Source organism: Sander lucioperca, chromosome 8 (assembly GCF_008315115.2).
Source record: "Sander lucioperca isolate FBNREF2018 chromosome 8, SLUC_FBN_1.2, whole genome shotgun sequence".
Taxonomy (NCBI): Eukaryota; Metazoa; Chordata; class Actinopteri; order Perciformes; family Percidae; genus Sander; species Sander lucioperca.
In genome coordinates this window covers 7688115-7709873 of record NC_050180.1, presented here as the reverse complement: position 1 = coordinate 7709873, position 21759 = coordinate 7688115, and the positions used below count along the sequence as shown (strand labels likewise).

Sequence of the window (21759 nt, the reverse complement as noted above, 5' to 3'; positions counted from 1 at the left end):
TCAGACTGAAGTGCCATTCTGTTTTCACTTTATTATTCAGTCTGACTTTTATTCATGTTAGTCGTGTTCTGTGTGGGAGCCTTTTTTTAATTTTTCCCCTAACTTATCAGTAGTAGCTGATGAATCTGTCCTGACAATGTTTTTTCCAGCAGCGGTAGAGGTTGCCAATGTATGGCAATGTAAATAATAATAATAATAATAATAATAATAATAATACATTTTATTTGGTGGACGCCTTGCTAGATACACAAGGACATCATGTTCACGAGGGCATAAAAGGAGAAAATACAATAAAATACTTTTAGCTTCATAGAAATACATTTAACAAAATAGACAGCATCTGAAAAGTGCTACGAAACGTCAGAAAAGCAGTAAAAAAAAAAAAAGTTTCTATGGCGATGCAGTACTATGAAGAGTTAAAGAGTAAAAGCTTTCTTAAAAAGATAGGTCTTTAACATTTTTTTAAATGAATTGACTGTGTCTGCCTGTCGAATGTGGGAGGGGAGGGCATTCCAGAGTCTTGGTGCAGAACAGCTGAAGGCCCTGGTCCCCATGGTGGAGAGGCGGAATGTGGGGGTGACAAGGAGGCCAGTCGAGACTATAGAGTGCTTTGTAGGTGATGAGGAGGGTCTTAAAGCAGTTACACACCGGGCCGATAATCGTCCGTTGGACAGTCTGGCGAGGTCAGTGACTCGAGTCTGTTCGGTGTGTTCCGTGCTGTCGTCCGTCGGAGGAGATTTCGGCCTTCACAGGGCAGTCGGGACTCACCCGGAAATGGCAAGCGGGATTGGCGTGACTAAGCCTCTCAAAATCTGACGAAAATCTTTTAAACTGACCTTTGTCGATCTGAAATGAAGACAGATTCAGCAACTGCCTGGCCTATTTCTCACTTAAAATGTTTTCAGAAACACGTTTCGGTGAACTATTTTAGTACAATATGAGATCGTATTCTGAATGAGTCGCCATTAATGGCCGTTCGAAAAATCCAAAATCCGGAAGCAGCAGCCAGACCCACGTGACGCGTCCGTCCAATCAGCTGCCGGTTTTCATTTTTTGGGGCGACAATACAGATTAGCGCCGCCTGCTGTTATGGAGACGTATTACGTTTCGTCTCTTCGCCAATGTAGATTGATAAGGATAGGTGTGATGTGTTCAAATGATCTGGTACCAGTGAGGATTCTAGCAGCAGAGTTCTGAACAAGTTGGAGTCTGTTTGTAAGCTTAGAAGGGATACCGTTGAGAAGGGAGTTGCAGTAGTCCTTCCGTGACGAGGCCATGAATTAGGGTTTCAGTGCTGGATTGTGACAGTGAGGGTCTGAGCCTGGAGATGTTACGGAGGTGAAAGAACGAAGTGCGGGTAATTGCTTTAATCTGGGATTCGAACGAAAGGGAACTGTGACACCAAGACTTTTGACTTGAGTTGACAGAGGGACCAAGATCTCATCTATGGTAATGTTGAAGTAGTGCTGTTTTGAAAGAGTGGATTTGGAGCTAATGAGCAGGACTTCTGTCTTATTGCCATTAAGTTTCAGAAAGTTTAAAGATAACGCCATTAGCTTAGCACAAAGACTAGAAACAGTCCTTTTGAATTAACAATGTTTTACACTTCGTACAACAGTTATTGTACGAATTTTAAAAAAGCATGTTAATTAGTTTGCTTTGATTGGTAGTAGGTGGATTTTGTTACCTTTGGACAGAGCCAGGCTAGCTGCTTTCTGCTGCTTCCAGTCTTCATGCTAATTTAACTTAACCGGCTGCTCGCTGTAGCTTCATATTTAACAGACAGATATGAGAGTGGTGTCAATATTTTCATTTAAGAATAGGTGTATTTCCCAAAATGTCTAACTCTTCCTTTAAAAGTTGTTTCTGTTGGGATCAGACTATATGGCCACTGTGTCAGATCAGGCAATAATACATTTTTGCTGTACCTTGGCCAACAGACATGGCTACACGTTAGATCCTGACCTATCGTAGCTTGCTGGCTTTCATGAATTGCATGACGTAGTGCCAGAGACAATCCTGTTCCCCATATAGCACCAACAATATAATTCTCATTTTGCTTTCAAGTGATCTGTGCTTCTATGGGTCAACATCATGAAAGACATCAAAGAAGTTGTCAACCCTGGCGAGAAAAGGCAAAAATATTCTGACAGTCTTATTGTTGGTTGTGTTTCCCTATGACACAAGGATAAAACAAGCAATCATCATGCCCAATCCTCATTTGTTGTTCCTGTCACCTAATGTCCGTGGGCTCGGGCCATTACTAGGATTATATCGTGAGCTTGGCATAAATCTATTTGAAACAACCTTAGCTCTGTGTCGATCCCATCACCACCACCAATCTGGCTTTGGCACACGAAGATGACCTCCACATTCTTAATCCCACCTCAAAAGCTCTGATTGGCTGATTGAGAAAAACATTAACCTCTTTGAATTGCTGTAAAAATGTGGGCAGCAATTCAGAGGTCTGGCACCAGGCAAGACTGTTAAAACCACGATGCAATAAATGCATTACTTTTCAAAATGTAAACAAATGTTGAGACACTTGTAACTGCTGGTGGCATCAAAAACATTCTACTGTATGTTTCCTTCAGAGAAATAAATCATCAGTGTCTTCAGTGTAATAATGCAATTTTATTTTTTTATTATTTTCTATACCTGATTATTATATTTTATTTACATATTATAATTTGACAGCATAAAAGAATGCATGACAATTCTGATGAATGGTTATTGTCATAATGTGCTTAGGAATTATGCTTTCACTGAGCAATCTGGTCAGGAGAAAATTGCTATTTCATCCTAGCCCCATAACACCCCCCCACACACACACACACACACACACATACACACACACACATTCAACATGCATTTAAATGTATTTGTCATCATTTAGAAATCACCACCTGGATTCAAATAAGGAACAGAAAATGTGCTCCGTGATGGGACTGGAATACTGTATGTTGGTTGAATCTATTTTTGGCTGTTACTATACTGCATTTGACCCTGCTCTGGCAAAGATACTTGCCATCCTTACACCATCCTTCTGTAGCTCTCTGTACTATGGCGGGAGGCAAAAAAGAACAATTTACCCCTGAAGGATCAATAGAATGTCGCAAAAACCCATTTAGATCCATTTGTGGTGTAAAACTGTAATTACCTCCCAAAACCCATGCTTTCGAACCCATCAATATCACCCATTAGTGTTCATAGAATTAAGGTAGAGGAGGAGCAAATAGCGAGTTAGTCATAGAGAGGGGCTGGAGGGACACTTGCTGTGTGAATGCTGGGTTTAGACCTCCTGAGAAAGGAGTGAGGGGCTATTCAAAGCCGGCACTTGTGTCCTTATTAATGCCCATTCTATGGAGAGCAAAAGGGAATTTCAATGAAAAGCAAGACAGACGACAAGTCACAGGCAAATGGGCAAGGTGAGCTGGGTCCATGCACACACACACACACACACACAACATCCACTGGAAGCCCTCCACACATAACTGACATCCAGATTATGAGACAATGGGCCACTGGGTACAGACATGTACGAGCCCCCAACCTCACCCATCCTACCTCCTGTGGAGGTTTTGCATCTCTTGTAGTTGTTTTGTGACTCTTTGTAATCTTTTTACATCTCTTTGAAGTAGGTTTGTGTCTCTTTGTAGTAATTCGATTGCCTTTACAATACGAACTGTTAACAGTCAGTTCAAACTAGGGATGCACCAATTCGATACTTATATCCGATATCGGGCCATTGCTGACCTAAATAGCAGGATCGGGTAACAGTGACAATAGGGCTTATCTATTCAATTCAATCCTGTTTTTATATAATTTTTGTTCTGTCAATCCCCGCCTACTTGCACACGTCCGAAGAAAAAAACAACAACACACAGACAATACAGCATAGTTTACTGGTAGGTAGCATGCAGCTAAAGACACATGGTAACGTTAGCTTACTGGTAGCCTGCAGCTGCACTTTTCCAGACACCATGGCCATTGCCAGAGTCGGAGATGACGGAGAAACAACAGAACTGGAAATTCCTCCTGCTTCCTTGAAATCAGCAGTGTGGCAACATGTTGCCCTGAGTTATGTAAAGAAACAACGAACGGTAAAGCCTGTGGGCTCCGACAGGACTTCATTGTGCAGATCAGGTGCACCTTGTAAACTTATGGTGCATTTAAGTGCACCTCATAATGAGGTTTTGCCTTACACATAAAATAATGTTCCCAGTCACTTCCACACAGTGAGGCATACAGCTTATTAACTAAACACTGGTATCCCGGCCGCCCGGATAGCTCAGTTGGTAGAGCGGGCGCCCATATATAGAGGTTTACTCCTCGACGCAGCAGGCCTGGGTTTGACTCTGACCTGCGGCCCTTTGCTGCATGTCATTCCCCCTCTCTCTCCCCTTTCATGTCTTCAGCTGTCCTGTCAAAATAAAGGCCGAAAATGCCAAAAAAATTATCTTTAAAAAAAAAATTAAAAAAAATAAAACACTGGTATCCCAAAGTCCAGGTATGGAGTCTGAAAGAGTCGGATCACGGATCTGGCCTCCTGACCCCTTGGGCCCTTGGATCTGTACCCAGGAGGCCCGATCAGTTATCCATCCATGATTACTGAACTCACAATGTTTATTGCCACAGAGCACTGCAATATTAGTGTGTGTGTGTGTGTGTGTGTGTGTGTGTGTGTGTGTGTGTGTGTGTGTGTGTGTGTAATACTTGAGACCTTCTCTGCCTCTGATCATTTGTATACATACTGTACATATACTGTATCCCCTCTTCTCTTTTTCTCCCTTTTCATTGTGTTTAAACATTGCTTTTCTCTCTCTCTCTCTCTCTCTCTCTCTCTCTCTCTCCCTCTCTCCCACTCTCTCTCTCCCTGTCTGCTCATGTGCCTCTCTTTTACTTATTTTTTCAAAGGATTACAGTGAAATTTGAGGCTAAGGATTATGAAAATCAATGCTATGTTCAGTTGCAATAAGGTTTTCTGCTCAGGATTTGTACACAGCATGAGGTAGTCAGTGGATATGTTGGCCTGAAGCTGCTGTGTGTGTGTGTGTGTGTGTGTGTGTGTGTGTGTGTGTGTGTGTGTGTGTGTGTGTTTGAAAGTGGCCTTTTCAGTTGGGAGCTAGCAGACAGTCTGGTGGCGGGGGGGCTTTGATGGGAGGGAAATAATCGCAGGGAACTAATCAATATGACACATCCTGCTAAGAAAGTATCCTCACACATACGTGACACACGACTAACAATTCTCTACCCCCTTTGTGCCTCTCAGCAGATTGTGTGAAGGAATGAGTTGGTGTGTGTGAAAGAAATTGGGGGGAAAAACAAGGTTTATCACAAAGCGATTGCTGTTTCGTGCATGTATGATGCACGCCTGTTTGCAGGTGTTTGAGTGTATGTGCGGGTAGCATTAGGATGTGTTGACGCACTGCAGTCTAGTGGTATAGTGCCTATTGTGGAGAAAGTGAGAGGCCTCATTAAAAATGTATGAAGCCCAGACATCAGCCAGCGACTAACGACGGCCTCTCGGGATGGCCAAGACTCTGATAGGATGGGAGGTTGTGGACATTAGTACATGTCGTACACAGTAGCATGTGTACATGTGTGCAGTGTTAAGCGTATACACACTATGTGTGGAAATTTCCTTTTAGCTTAAAAGCTCTGAACATTTTTTTTCTTTGATTCTTAGCTCCTCACAATTCTTCTCGCTGCCTCCTTTCATGCTAAAACTATTCTAATTTAGACACTTTTTATGATAACACAGACACTTTAATTGTAAGCCTAATCTTGTCTTGAGGGTGGCTATTGCCAAATTAGAATCTCTGTTTTATAATTTCTAAAGGTTTATTGTGTTATCTAGCTCTGCAGATAAATGTGGCTTTAACTGTATGGTATCTGCATCCACCTTAATACAATGGATGTAGGGGTGTGTATCTATCCCTCTTAGAGGTTTAGACACTGCCCATGATCCAATGATAAAAAATGATAGTAGGTACATTTGTATCAATACAGTACACTGTGATAAAAGACAAGATTTAATATTTTTACTTTTTCAAAAACGATTTGTAGTTTTAAAGCTATAGCGCGTAGTTTCTGTCTCCCCCTTGAGGTATTCTAAGTCGGCGCAGCGACATGATACAAGCCTTCCGTGACCGCGCATTCTCCCCCCCAGCAACTAATACAATACAATACAATAAAATCCCCAGAAAATGATGTCTACTGCCACTCTAACAACAGTACACATAGAGAGTGAGACACTGGAAACTTGGCCCGTTTGTGTTTCTGCTTAAATGCTGCCAAATAGGTATTGTTTACATTTTCCCAGGTCACTGTCCTAAAATTTGTATTTTTAACAATACTATACTGTCACATGTTGTTGTAAAAAAACAGGTGGGGCTTCAGTATTTGCCTTCAACTAAGAGGAGTTAGGGGCCGGTGTACTTTTTTTTAAGACATTTTTTTGCGCATTATTTCGATAGGACAGCAGAAGACATGAAAGGGGAGAAAGAGGGGGAATGACATGCAGCAACGGACCGCAGGTCAGAGTCGAACCCGCTGCATCAAGGAGTAAATCTCTATATATGGGCGCCCGCTCTACCAACTGAGCTATCCGGGCGCCCAGGCCAGCATACTTTGGAAGTGGCTGCACATTGCTTCAATTTTTTTGTATTTGCATTGCCACCGGTACGTTTTATGACACCACTGTGTGTGTGTTTTGAATACTGAAAATTCAATGTAAAGATTTCAGTCTGTGTTGTATATGGTATATAGTCTGACATTTCTTTTAGTTTAGGATTTTTTTTTTCTGTGAAAAGCTCAGCATATGTGATTACATAACTAACTAGCGAGAGAGGTGGCACGCACATCAAAGGCAGAGGAGCATAGAGTGAGAGAATGTTGAAAAGATTATTATTTTGTCACAAGAGTTTGTGTTTTATCTGTGGTTGTGTATCAGTGTAGCAATATCTCTGATTATTGTCATCAGACCACTAATTGGAAAGCAAATGGATATTAATTTGTGGTAGGAAAAAAAATACACATTAAAAAACTTTCAGCAGCTAAATATCTTTCCACAGACGGTATCCTCGCTTCTCTGGAAAATACACAAAACATGCTGTCAACAGTTATTTTCAGGGACTAGTTTTCCATTTCCAATGAAAACTGTTGACAGCGAGGTCTTGAGGCAGAAATAATAATAATAAAAAAAAAAAACTTCTGCAAAATAAACCAAAACTATCTGCTTGGCTAGAGATTGTCCAGGGGAAAGACAGAATATGTGTGTTTTTGTAATGTGGGTGAAATGACCCTTTATATCATGGTGTTACAGTCTCATTGTGAAACCCTCTGCAGTGGCAGGTCATTCAGCGCTGCAGCGGCTCACCTTCAGTGTCATATGGGATTTTTGATACTGAACTGTGTCTCCTCTGATGCATAACGAAGCCTTTCTTCACATCATTCTTACTTTGCTGATCCATCATTACAACAGTAGCTGAGCACTGCCACGCTTTGCTGCACGGCGTTTCAATCAACATCAATGTCAGCGGTACGAATCATCATGGCTGATTGAGAAGGTGTCTGCTTGGGTGTGTGTGTGTGTGTGTGTGTGTGTGTGTGTGTGTGTGTGTGTGTGTGTGTGTGTGTGTGTGTGGCGCCCACATGGGCGCATATGCAAATGCAGCTGTAAGACAGCTGAATGCCTGTGCTTTACTGTGAGCTTGGCACCAGGGAAAAATGAAAAGACCGGGAGAATAATGACAGATTTATAATTACAGAATCTGGCGTTCAGCGCTACTCAGCAGCAATTGTCTGGGGAAGGCAATCTGGGTGTAATTTCTGCTGATCAGGCCTGCCACACACTTAAGGGTCACACTACACGTATGCCAAATTACACACACACACACACAGACAGACACAAACACATGTATATGCACATGCACGCCGGTCTACGTGCTGACTCTGTCCTGCTGTCATTTGTGCAGATGTCGCACACGCAGAGGAGCCCACACAGAGACAAACACAGAATGTCTCACACTTAAATTTCACCGAAAATAGTGGTGCGACAGCAAATTGCCCGGTTAATTTGCAAGAGCCAAAAGCATCAAGTCGCTGAGAAATGAATGCATTACAGTCTGCGACAAAAATACATCAGAAATATCAGCTTCATGAACGGAAGTAACTGATTCAATATGCAGAGAAGAAAAAGAAATAAGGGTGTGAGCAGCAGCTATTTGCCAAAGACAAAACTAACACTTTTAATTGAACTTTTAGTCAATTATGTACAAACGCTTTAAATGGAACGACTTGCACTTGAAGTGATCATCAGTTGTAAGCAGTAAATGCATACATTTTTAAACTAATCAGGCTATCAGTGAGTATATCTTGCTTGTGGAAATAACAGAACATTTCCATTTGAAGGTAATGTACAGTTCAGCCACACTTTAGTGCTTAGCTCTGACAATAAAACACCAGACATGCCTGTTGGCTTGAAGTCAATGTTCTGCAGTCGTCCTCATTTTCATGGAGATCACTTTTTAGAATTTCTACAGCCGAGTGGCTTTTGTTAAAGGATATTAAAAAGCTGTGGTGTAACACCAGAAACAAGCTGTTCTGCAATCGTCAATGACTTTTTCTTCTTCCACCAAACCGTGTCAGTGTGCACTATGATAGTATTAGCTTTCAAGTTATTATTTTCCATTTTAGGCTATTTTCAATGTTATGTAAAATAAATGACGTATCTGAAAGCTTTACAATGGTGGCTGTGTTTTGTGCTACCATTTGCTCTGCAACACTAACATGTACAATTTTATTATCTACAATTCTTTCATAAATAATTGCTTCCTGTCTGTAAGAATGCACTATTTGTCAATCAAGCCCTCTGTGCAGCTTGCCTCTTTTTGCAAAGTAAAAATCAATTTTCTCTTGTGTCATATTGAATGTTCCAAACCCCGGTTTGAACAGGATTACTATGCATGGTCCAACGTCCTGAATGAGTGCAAGCTGTACTGTCTTTTTTTTCTTCTCTGTTTCCATTTTTAATCCCCAATGGAATTGTCAGTCTGTGTCCCTCGCATTTAAACACACACACACACAAAAGTCTCTCAGAATCAAGATGCTCTCACTTTCATTAATACTTCATTCATGTCATTTATTTTAGATCTTGACATGGATAATAAATCAAATGCAAGGACGTTTCCGACTCTAATATGACTGCTTGCTCTGCAGGTGTGTTTGCAACATCGACTGTTCCCACATCAGCTTCAACCCGGTGTGTGCCTCAGACGGTCGTTCCTATGACAACCCCTGCCAGGTGAAGGAGGCGTCCTGTCAGAAGCAGGAACGCATCGAGGTCAAGTACCTGGGCCACTGCCAAGGTCAGACCCACAAACACACACAGGCGTGCATACGTTCCCTCTAAAAGACACAACAACACCTTCAGACGCGCAGCAGAAGCCGTCAATCTGACTGTCCGGGCAGGTGTTCACTTCAGGTTGAAGTGAGGCCATGGAGGCAAATGAGGCAGCTAAATGTAGACAGCGTGACTCTATATCTCCCTCCAGCTGCAGTTCCAACCACATTTCAGAATGACACATACAGTATTTTCACTCAATCATATCTTGCAATAGTGTGCAAAGATAATCCCCAAATCCCGCATAGCCTTCTCTGCTATGTATATTGATAATTTCACTGAATGGTAATCCCCCCCTTTTTAGTGTATCTTTTATTTGGGTGCAGTATTTGTTTGTAAAGGTCCCAGGGATAAAGTTGTTTTATTAATCTCTGTGGTTAAACCCCTTAACCGAGTCATATTGCTAATCCATGTGGGAGAAGACAAATGCACATAAGAATTCTTTAGAATATGTTTTATTTTAATTTTATTTGAGGTATGATCTACCAGCATCTTAATTTCTCTTTACTTTGAGTCATTTTATGTAATGCAACTGCACGCTCTGGCTGAAGCTGTCATTGGGTGGAAAGAGAGGCAGAGACTTTGGCAGCGAAGGTGTTCAAATCTCAATTGTTAACGGCTTTTATTGTGTAAATTGTACATTTGCAAGCATTTGATTGGCTCTGCATTCACCCGGGCCCAACAGGACAATTGATCGAGATGTGGGCTTTGAGAAGTAATGGGGAGTAAAGCAATCAGGGCTAACCAGCTCTGGAGCACAGATAGAAATCTGTATTCCCCCACGTTACGCCCTTTGGGCCGGACCACCCTGATCGATTTGATACATTCTGTTTCAATCACGGAGAATGGAGAGAGAGAGAAACTAATGTCAAGAACCTTAGACGTGTGGAAAAGTAACCCTCGTGTTAGCCAGGATTCAAAATGACATTTTGATATGTATATTCCTGGTTTCTACGATTTCCTATATTTTATATTATGTGTCACTTGTCATGTTATTGGAAAACAATTCATTTTTCTTTTTATGGAAATAGTCCTGCTTTCTACTGCAGCTCATAGTCATCTAGAACAAGACAAAGTACTGATAAGCCAACATTTTTTCATTGATGCATTTGTGTTGCAAGTGTTGTATCATGAAGACCTCGAGTTGTCATCGATGTGTGGATCTAGGAAAAATCAAAGAAGGCAGAAAGGAAAAAAAAAAGGTTTTGTAGCTGTAGCCTTGTTTACTTTGAAGTGTCTCCCCTCTTAAAATTAATTTAGTCTTATATTTGATTTTTCTTAAGTGGATGAGGTACAGGACTCAAGGTTCTGATCTCTTTAAAAAAGCCAATAAAAGGAAAAATAAATAACAGAAATGAGAAATAATAATAATCATCATGAACCTGGGAAATACTTTCACAGACTCACAGTTTGAGGGAAACACATTCACAGACCACTGAACGAATCAATTGCAATAAAATAATGATTGGAAGGAGATTTTGCCTAGCCATTGTGAAAAGAGGAATCCAATGCAGCGTCAATAAGGTGAGCAGAAATGCATTATTCCCTGTGATCTTTTCTCTCCGCCTCCACTCCATTCTCCCCTTTGTTCAGTTTAATACTTCAGGGGAGATGGCTTCTCACTTTTGAAGAGAATAGTTCACATAAATACGCATTAAGTCGACAGGTGCACAGACCAAATGAACCCTTTGTTGAGATGATAATTCACATTGAAGTCGCTCTACCTGCCCTGGCAGCAGTTTGAACGTGTGTAACCCATAATGGAGGGGGTTGGAGGCTAAATGCTAGATCTGATCCGCTAGAGATGCCGATGGGGTTAGGTTTAGGTGTGAAGAGTGGGGATTGCTTAGGATTAGGGTAAGAATAGCAGGGTAAGCCAATCAGAGGCAGAATAAGGAGGGCCACGGTGCACATCCTTTGACATCGACACGTCTAGTGGATCCCATCTAGCATCTACCAGGCTGGAGCTATAGAAGAGCTTGCAGTGACCTGAGATCAGTTTGAATGTGTTTTTGGCCTTTCCAGGCGACATCAAAGGCGGAGATGGACACTTTGCACGGACCGACCTCACAGGTGAGTGCATGTGTAACGGTGGCGCATTGCCAAATAACATGCGCTGCCACTTAAAGTTGCATTAGTCCTGACTTTGTTCTGTTCAATTCTATATGCCTTTCGCTGAGACTTTTCTCTCACTTCAACCATTTCTGTCCCTTTAATTATTGATCTCTTCCTCTCTCTTGTGTCTCTCCTGTACAGTACAGTAATGTATGTTCACCGGCAGCCACAAGCCCATGTGTTTTCACTATTTATGGATTGTGTGTTTGTGTTTACGCAGTAGAGGAAAAAGAGGATCCGAGGAACGAGCTGGCCCGCGGCCTGTACATCCCCTGTCCAGACCACTACAAAAACTACTGTGTCCACGGAGAGTGTCAGTTCCCCAGTATCCTGGCCCAGCCCTCCTGCAGGTATACACACACACACACACACACACATATACTGTATTACTATATTTGTGAGGACCAGAGATGGGTAGGGATAGGGCAAACAGAAAGTGATACTGACAGCGGATGATGTGTTCGGGCATCTTGGCCCTTTATTTAAAGGTGGACAGTAAAGAGGTGACAAGAAATGAGGAGAGAGAGAAGGGGAATGATATGAGTCTCCAATCAACCAAGGACATCGCACTCATAGTACATTGTTTGCATCTTAACCACTATGACACACATTTTCTAACGCTATTTAACAGTTAAAGCCACAATGTTAGAGGACACGTTTAGAAAATTCCTTTTAAAAAGTTAGGTAACCAAACACTATTATCTAAATACGGTACGGTGTAATAATAGCATAATGCATTGAGTTGGGACTATTGATTATTAATTCATGAGTTGAATGGGTTTTTAATAGCTAGCAATCAATAAGGCTATATTTGTAGTAACTAATTATGGGCTACAGTGCATGGATTCTTATTTAACAATCAATAAAACTATATTCATCTTAGTTATTATTGCCTCAATGTTTTCACATTGTAACTCTGACTGTAGTATGGCTATAAACAAATCCTACATTTTAGCGTCTTTCATCTCATTGTTTTTGTTTTCATTCACCCCCGCTGATCTCATCAGTGTGGCTTTCAGATAAAAAGCTCTGATAGACCCCACTATGCACTGCCTACCTACCACTAAACAGCAGACAGACAAAGTTAGCTACTAGCTGATGAACACAGTGGAGGGTTCGGCAGCTAAAGAGACAGATATTTGCCTCAGGAGTTGGTGGAGACCAAAATGGAGCTAAAAGAGAGTATATTAGAATATTAGATGTACATTCGCCAGGTGGCCAGAAACACGACTGTTCCTAGGCAACTGTTTGCTAACACATTAGCCATGGTGACATAATATGTCAGTGTGGTTTACAGTTTGTTACGTTGTTCCCAAGTGGCCAAAAAAATTGTTTTAGATGATCACTACATGCCTTATCTTACTCGAAACCTTGACCTAGTCCTAATTCTAGACCTAATCCTAAACCGCCCCCTTAAAAGACAATTACACTTTTATTACATTTATATAACTTGGAACACACACACACACACACACACACACACACACACACACACACACACACTAGTAGTCTCACAGCTGCAACTGACAGTACACATACGGTGCATATACCTATTCACATAAGCACACAAAATACACTTGAACACAGGGAGCACAGACTGTATTTAAATAAAGGCATAATGAGGAATGATATTAAACACCACCACCCACACACACACCCACACTCACACACACACACACACACTGTGAATGTCCATGTGTGTGCCTCTCAGGTCTGCCATCTTTTACGGCCTGATAGTGTGGCAGCCAGGGGGTCTTGGTATCTCTCGTTCCCTCTATCTCTCTTCTTTCTCTCTAACGTCACTTGTCCCAGCTCCCCCAGCCAGACATTCTTCATGCATACAGAGCAGTGCTTAGCAGAGAGGTAGTGTGAAAGGTCTCTGCTGCCCCCTACTGGTTGCAGTAATCGGAGGTTGTGTCCTAATGAGAAGGACACAACCTGTGGTCACTGTGGGAGAGGTCCGTGTGTGTGTGTGTGTGTGTGTGTGTGTGTGTGTGTGTGTGTGTGTGTGTGTGTGTGTGTGTGTGTGTGTGTGCGTGCATGTGTGCGTGCGTGTGTGTTGGTACAAACAAGGATATGCAGGTGTTGGTGGGTAACAACCTCCCCAGAGACAGGAAAAGCAGGTAAAGAAGAATAGATGGAGAGAGAAAGAGAGATTAAAAGAGGAACCATTTTAGCTCCTGTTTGAGGACAAAGATCATCTCCATTAGTCTCTCTCTCTCATTCTCTTTCTGTGTGTGTGTGTGTGTGTGTGTGTGTGTGTGTGTGTGTGTGTGTGTGTGTGTTGTGTGGCACTTTCTGACCACGTCCACACTAAAAGGGCTATGTCTGAAAACACCAATTACATGTGAAGATGATGTGCATCCACACTAGCTTTTACAGGTGGTTTTTCGAAAATACCCAAACAATATGAAAATAGCTACATCTCTTCTTCTTTTTAACCTCTATTGGTCAGCAAACAACAACAGTGTTGGTCATAGCCAACATCTGTTACGCAGTTAATACAACCCAGTTACAGTTGTGACTTAACCAGGCAAACTGTGAGCCCTGCTGTGCTGAGATGTCTATCAAATCACTATTTAATGATTACAAAGTCATCTGATGAATACAGCGAGACAACAGCTGTATTGTGCAATTGGCTGTACTGTATATTTCAAATGATTGATGACAGCATTTTAAAGGGGACATAAAGTTGTCTTCTTCAGCTTTACTGCCACTACTGTTTGTCTTCACTATCAATAACCTGCACTGGCATCAGAAACTTGTAGGAGAAAACACAAGCAGCCCAGGACGGCCAATCCCAGCTCTTTCAGTTTCCATGTGGTATCTCCATAGCTTCTGTAGCCCACAATCTGTGTCTGAACGTCACCCATAGGTTTTTGAAGATGAAAATGAACGTCGGCCAATTCAAATATGAGCAAAGAGGTGTAGTGTCGATGGAGCTGAAGCGGGCTGAATGAAGCCTACAGTCGATGCTCGCCTCCTGTGGCGGCAGCCACCTGTCACTCAAAGTGGAACACCCCTAATGCATTATTTTAAGCCTTGTCATGAAGGGGGGAATTAGCTATAGAGACCAAACTGCTCTTTGTGCCATGCTGTAAACATGATTATTTCTGCTTTAAAGTTGGCCATTTTAAAGCTTTGTTTATACTCGCGCGTGACACCGTGGCGCAGGCCTCTGTAGATGGCGTGGGAGCTACGACCCTGCACGGAGACATTTAGCTCAACGCATTGTTCGTTGCAGTGTTCTCTGACACACCAGAAGGCTTACAAACAAAATAATCTGTGAATAAGCAAGACGTAGTAGAGAAGAAGTAGAGATTGGAACAGTAGTAATCACACAACCTCGCAACAGTAGTAAACGCATCCATGGTAAACACTGACGTACCGCCAAACATTACATTCATCTACTCTAATTGTTAATGTGACTGTCGCTTATCTCCAAGTCAAAATGACTGTCTGCCTCTAACACTGTTAAGAACACTCTTTCCATGAGGCAGTTTTTTTTTTAGCTTTGACAAAAGAATCTCTCATGTTTTTTTTACACCTTCCATCAAAATGCTTCCTCCTTGCCCAGTGTGTTGGCTCTCGCTGACCACAAATGTAAGGCTGTTGGACTGTGTGTGGTCTGTACATGAAGAATCATACAGATGTCTGTACAGGCGAACCTGCTCAGCCAGTCCTCCTAGCTGACCATGTTGAAATAGAAAGTGCTGCGCACGACCATGGGCCGCGACAGCTGGCTCGCTGGATCTTAACATAGGGGTCTATGGGAATTAGTCTCGCTTTGCAAGACCCTCCTCCAAAGCGCGCTGAAGGAGGGTCTGGCTACTCCACACAGCATTCGGGGATGAGAGGAAAACATGCTCTGGTTTAATGGCATTTCTTTAAACCAATCAGAATCGTCATGGACGGTGCTAAACTCCGCACAGAGCCGCTCTAGCCGCAATAGTTTGAGTCGTTTGAGAGAAAACTCAGATTTGACAGACAGTCTAGCTAACTGTCTGGATTTACCCTGCAGAGATCTGAGGAGCAGTTAATCATAGTCCTCATAAATCCACCGAATTTAAAATTCCAACACAAAGAAAGCGGAATTTAGTAAAAAAAAATAACTACTTTTCATGTGCAGTCCCTAGGCAGGTGACATAGGACTAACATAGAGACATTTAGATGCTTAGTTTGAGCATACTCGCACTCTCTCTCCCTCCTTCCCCTGCTCACTGCAGTCATGTCAAATAAACTGTCACAGCAAAGAAAAAGCACAGTCGCTACACTGTCACACAAATGTATTGTTCCACCACAACGTCTTTACCAAATAGGTACTGGTGTCTCAATTAGAAACACAGGAATAATTAACCTGTCTCTCAGTGCCAAGAAATGACTTTCTCTCTTTGTGTGTGTGTGTGTGTGTGTGTGTGTGTGTGTGTGTGTGTGTGTGTGTGTGTGTGTGCGTTCTCAGCTGTCACTCGGGTTTCAGAGGCCCCCAGTGTGACATCAAAGAGTACAACGTGCTCTATGTGGTGCCAGGCTCTGGCAAACTGCACTATGTCCTCATCGCCTCTATCATTGGAGCACTCCAGGTGGTCATCATCTGCGTGGTGGTGCTCTGCATTACAAGGTGAGTCATGCCCTACACACACACACACACACACACACACACACACACACACACACACACACACACACACACACATATACGTTCAAACACAGCTTACTAATGAACCCGGCAGCAGTATTTTCCATGTTGTCTGTATTTAGGAGTCAGACATAGGGGCTGTGGAGCTCCTGAACCTGGAGGTGAAACAGCTGAAATGTCACCTTGAGAAAGTACTGTCACATCCCCTGTGGACACACACACATCAGAAAATATTCAGCGTATGCGTACAAGCACAGATACACATAGATATCTGTGTAGGCAAGCAAACACACTTGTGTTTAAACAGACATTTTGTATTCATACCCACACACACACACACACACACACACACACACACACATATAGCCTGGGGCTTGTCTGCCTCCGGCCGACCTGAGCAATTTATGACATTTAATAAAAGGTTTTGAAAGAGTTTTGGCCGAGACTCTACTCTGAGCAAAAGGAGGGAGGAGGAGGAGGGACAAAATGAGAGAGCGAGCAGTCGTAAAGAGATAGGATGAGAGGGTGAGGGGAGAAGATAAAGAGGGGAAGAGAGAATTATAACACTGAATACAGTTACCTTACCAATAATGTTTCCTGCTGCTCAGCAACATGCATTTAAAGCAAAAAATATAAATATACGCATCCTTGTAAAAGTCCACTTGTTACCGTGGAGTCTAGTAAATGAACAAATGTGTAAATGAATGATTGAATTTATACACACATACATTTCAGTGCCTGGTGACTCACTCACCTCAGTGTCCTTTCTCTGTTGGGCAGACTGAGCTGTAGTTCATGTTATTGGAATATTTTTTGTAATTCCCACGTATTATAAAGGCTTGCCATTCACTTAAAGGACAAACAGGTAGGCGTGGGAAAGGTCATCTCTATAATATTCTGTCATTCTGTTGGAAAAGGTCTGCTCCAAAGGAACTCAGTGCAAGATATCATGTTGTTACCACACTATTCTGTATTCTCCCTACTGTAGACCAAAGTAACAGTGCTTTAGTTTGTCTCTCAAAACTTAAGATTGATTCCTTTGTCTTCAAAGCAGTTAGCTGCATGAGTGAGTGTGGCAGTGAGTTCTGGGTTCGGCCTCTCAGGCTACATACAGATTGGCCTTCCTTATTGGGGGAGGTTGTTGAGCGTAAAAGGAAGAATGCAAGAAATAAAGGCCGATGTATGCTTCTGCGTTACATCAACGTAGGTACGTGAAGATGCCGACCCTACGCCGTAGCGTGACGTGCACCTCTGTAACTACATGTTGCAGCGACGCACATCGCTCTTCCGTGGCTTGGTAGCATTGCAGTTCCCCCGACTCGTTTTTCCTTCTCCATAAACAACATGAAATCAAGGAGAGGGTTAACTTTTCCTGCTACAGATTCCCACCGTGGTCAGAAAACACAGGGGAGACACTTTGTTTCTCTCACCTCTATAGTCGGTACTTGCTCCGAAGCTAATCCCCATCACTCGCTCTACCACACACTCCCCACACACACACACACACACACACACACACACACACACACACACACGCCGGCCCTGCTATTCTCTTTAAGAGATCGACGCACACACCAACAGACAAGTATAAACTTCAGGCCACTTATGTAGGCTACGGCGAAAGCTCTGCGTGGAGCCTCCGCAGAAGCATAAATCAGACTTAAGAACTGTGCTTTTTTATTTTTTTAAACAAAGTTAATCTATATATTTATATATACAAGATGCTATTATCTATTATAAAGTATGAAGTCACTATCAAAGGAAACTAAACATGATATTAAAAAGGACCAGTGCATTAGCAATACAAAGATTTACATCAAAGATTTATCATTTCTATTTTATGGACGCACAATAACCAATAATTTCCTCATAATTTGATGGGGTTTTTTGTGTGCTGGGGAAAAGCTGGCTTCATTGTTTGTCCCCACTTCGGAAAACAAACCTATGTCATTGCTTGAAAAAGAGTACATTTTGGACAGTTTTTTGGGGACTATTTTCAGCTGTGGACTAATACACATGTGGTGCACTAATGAATATTTACAGCACCCAAAATACACAACAGTGCTCATTGTAGTCAAGCAACATGTCACCCAGAGACAATGGTGTGGCTCATTGATGTGTTTTTGAGCAACATTGGAGCTTTATGGCACAGAGAAAAAATATATATCCGGCTTTGGCTATACAGACAAGATGTGAAAGTAGAATCAATTTATTATTGGTTTTGGTATTTTCATAGGATTTGTTGATGATAAATATATTTACAACCTTATCCCTTGAGAAATAATTGCAGGAGAATCTTACCTTACCTTACTTAGTGCCAGAGCTAACCCCTACATTAATCCTCACCTTCTTCTTCCCCGCACAGGAAGTGCCCACGGACCAACCGGATCAACCGGCAGAAGCAGAACAATGTTCATTTCAGTACAGAGAACACCATGCGCGCCTCCACTCGGCTTATCTGAGCCCAGACACCCCAGACAGAGTCCCTTTCCACTTTACGGAGCGCTGTGGCGTCAGATGTTCCCCCTTGTTGGCCAACCCCGAAAAATTAGGATCTGCTTCCCCTCACTCCTCGCCCCTCTCTCCCAGTATGAACTTTAAGGATGCCCAGGGAGGATGGTGGTACGGCAGTGATGAGACTCACACATGGGGTAATGTTGACATCAGTCCCCACTGCCGCCAGATGAAGACGTGTCTCCCTGCACCTTGTCACTTCTACCCAGGAGTTTTTCTGAAAAACTTAACCATGAGGTGTTGGGGCATTGAGGACACTGAATGTGAGTGTGTGTGTGTGTGTGTGTGTGTGTGTGTGTGTGTGTGTGTGTGTGTGTGTGTGTGTGAATGTGTATTAGATGTGTGAGCTTTGGTAGAGACGGGCTAGCCGGCGTCTGTCGTTTCTAGAGGGGTTAAAGCAAAGCGGGGTAGTGCAAAGCAGGGTAACGGGCTTTAAATGAGGTGTGTGTTGTTCGGTCTGGGAGGGGGGTGGGGGGTTGGGGGGTTCGGGGCTACACGTGATGCCTTGCACTTTGTGTTATAGGAGACCTTTGACAGAGGGCACAATGTTATTATAGAGCTCTCTGTTCGGTTGTGACAATGACGTCAGCTTCTGTATCTTGGGTTCTATTTCCAATAGTTATTACTACATTGTCTTGATGGGGTCATTTTTCTGTAAATGTAAATAAATAATTTATATCACGAAATGTAACATGCCGTGTCGCTCTTTGTTCGTGGTGTAGCAAACTTATTTTACAATGACTGAGAAATAACATGGAGGCTAGTTACTATTAATTAGGGATGTCCCGATCAGGTTTTTTTGCCCTCGAGTCCGAGTCCTAGTCATTTGATTTTGAGTATCTACCGATACCGAGTCCCGATCCGATACTTCTGTAATATATAAAAAAAGAATAAAGAAGAGCGAAAAAAACAGATCCAGGATGTTCCTTATTTTTTATTTAATTCACCTTATTTTAACATTCAACAACTCTGTTAACAAACAGAGCACTTCTGTTACATATCTCACAGTTTGCTATGGCAATGTTGTTGTCATCAACTTTATAATACCTCCAGACCGCAGACATACTCGCGCTTTCCGCTTCAAGCTGCTTCCGTGTTCTACTTTGCCGGCATTTAACCGATAGCATCTCTGCAACAAAGTGATGTCATGCCGCACGTGTTGCTGTTTCTGTGTGGAGTCAAAAGGGTCTAACTCTGTGCCACCGCATAACTATAGACGTGTTAAAATATAATGAGAATATATATACATATATATCCGAGTCCTGATCGGGAGGTAACGTCCGATTCCGATCGAGTCTGAAACCACGTGATCGGATCTGGACATCCCTACTATTAATTATTGGCACAGTCATATTGTTCTCTAATATACAGAGAAGTTCTAAATACCATGAGATATATCATGTTATATATGTTATATATATCATATATATATATATATATATGATATATATATATATATATATATATATATATATATATATATATATATATATATATATATATCAACATATATTAAAAAGAAAGAGAAACATATACAAAGAAATAAAAACAAAAGAAACAACATTTCTATAGAAGACACTTACCAGTGTTTCCATAGTGATGATTGGTATCGTATGGCACTAAACCTAGAATTTACTAACAGCATAACAATGCTGTTCTGGGAGACGTTCAGGCGACAAATGAATTTGTAGATAAGACTCTTCAATAATGCCTGGAAGGTGCTGACCCCTGCATTACAAAACAGGTCACTTGCCCTAGAGCACCTGGGTTTGTTGAGCAGTTTCCTCATACAGTCATTATAAGCAACCTTGAGCTTCTGCATGCTTGCCTTTTTAAACTTAGTCCATAAGGGAGCAGTGTACAAAGGAGTGCAATATGCTTTAAACAGACTCATTTTGACATCATCCGTACTCATGTGGAATTTTCTTACCAACATGTTAGCTTGGGCATATAATATGCAACGCTGCCTGTATATATCCTCATCATCAGATAACTGAGCTGTAATCTAGTGACCCAGGTATTTAATTTTATTACAGACACTCATCACTTGTCCTGACAGATAAAAGTCTGGAAAACAAAAGATCTTTGTCCATTTTTGTCCTACATATCAACACAGCACTCTTTTTGGCATTATACAACATCATCAAAATCATATTTCACCCCATTTTCAGAGCAGATATTCAGTAGCTGCTGAAAACCAGCACTGCTGGGAGAGAGAATTGCCAGATCATCATCAGCATACATGAGATGATTAACCAAGGTGTTTCCAGTCATACAGCCAGTTTTGTATCTTGTCAATTGGTTGGATAACTCATCCATGTACAAGTTGAAGAGTGCTGGTGAGAGTAGCCCCCCCGACGTACCCCAATACTTACCCCAAAGGAGGCAGAGACTGTATTAGCCCATTTAACCTGCTTACACTGGTTGGCATACCAGTAAGCCAGGATTCTTATAATGCTGTCAGGGGCACCCCTTTGGCTCAGTTTTTCAAATAGTTTATGATGTTTGACTCTGTCAAAGGCCTTAGAAGCATCAATAAACCCAAATAGCACTGATGAATTCTGCCTTATGTACCCCTCTGTGTTGCCTCCTTCAAGGCATAGATACACAAATCAGTACCAAGCTTAGTTTTGAAGCCAAACTGATTGTCAGTGGTACCAATATAAGGACATAGACGATCAAGCAAAATTCTTTCCAGTACTTTAGATATCACACTGGCTAGGGCTATCGGCCTATAATTATCCAAACTCCCAACCTTGCCAGCTTTGTCCTTGATGACAGGCACAAGAGTAACAGACAACATAGATTCAGGTAGCAGGCCATGGGTCATGAATCCAGAAAAGCAAATGGCAAGCAGTACTGCCACCTTTGGGCTAGCAAACTTAAGGTGCTCTGCTGTAATGTGGTCTGGCCCACTCACTTTCTTATCCGATAGCTGTGCTACTGCCTGGCAGACTTCACTGGAGGTGATTATCTCTGGATTACTGTTGACAATATTTGCCACTTTGTAGGAGTCACTTTTAACACAGTTAAATAAGGCAGAGTAGTGTTGCCTCCACAGCTCAGCTATATTGTCAGCTCCAGACAC

General features: G+C 42.1%; 1 protein-coding gene across 3 annotated transcripts in view; it reads left to right on the top strand.

Moving 5' to 3' along the window:
• The window catches only part of tmeff2a (transmembrane protein with EGF-like and two follistatin-like domains 2a), a 135142-nt gene extending 115780 nt beyond the window's left edge, over positions 1-19362 (top strand). The window contains exons 6-10 of one of the 3 annotated variants that reach the window (XM_031291267.2): positions 9223-9371; positions 11432-11479; positions 11745-11871; positions 15981-16139; positions 18523-19362. In XM_031291267.2, the coding sequence (XP_031147127.1) occupies positions 9223-9371; positions 11432-11479; positions 11745-11871; positions 15981-16139; positions 18523-18619 (580 nt within the window). In that variant the 3' untranslated portion in view covers positions 18620-19362. Of the gene's footprint in view, positions 1-9222; positions 9372-11431; positions 11480-11741; positions 11872-15980; positions 16140-18522 lie in introns of all 3 variants that reach the window. The other 2 variants (XM_031291258.2, XM_031291275.2) reach the window with 2 other exon arrangements.
• Positions 19363-21759: the final 2397 nt, after the last annotated feature.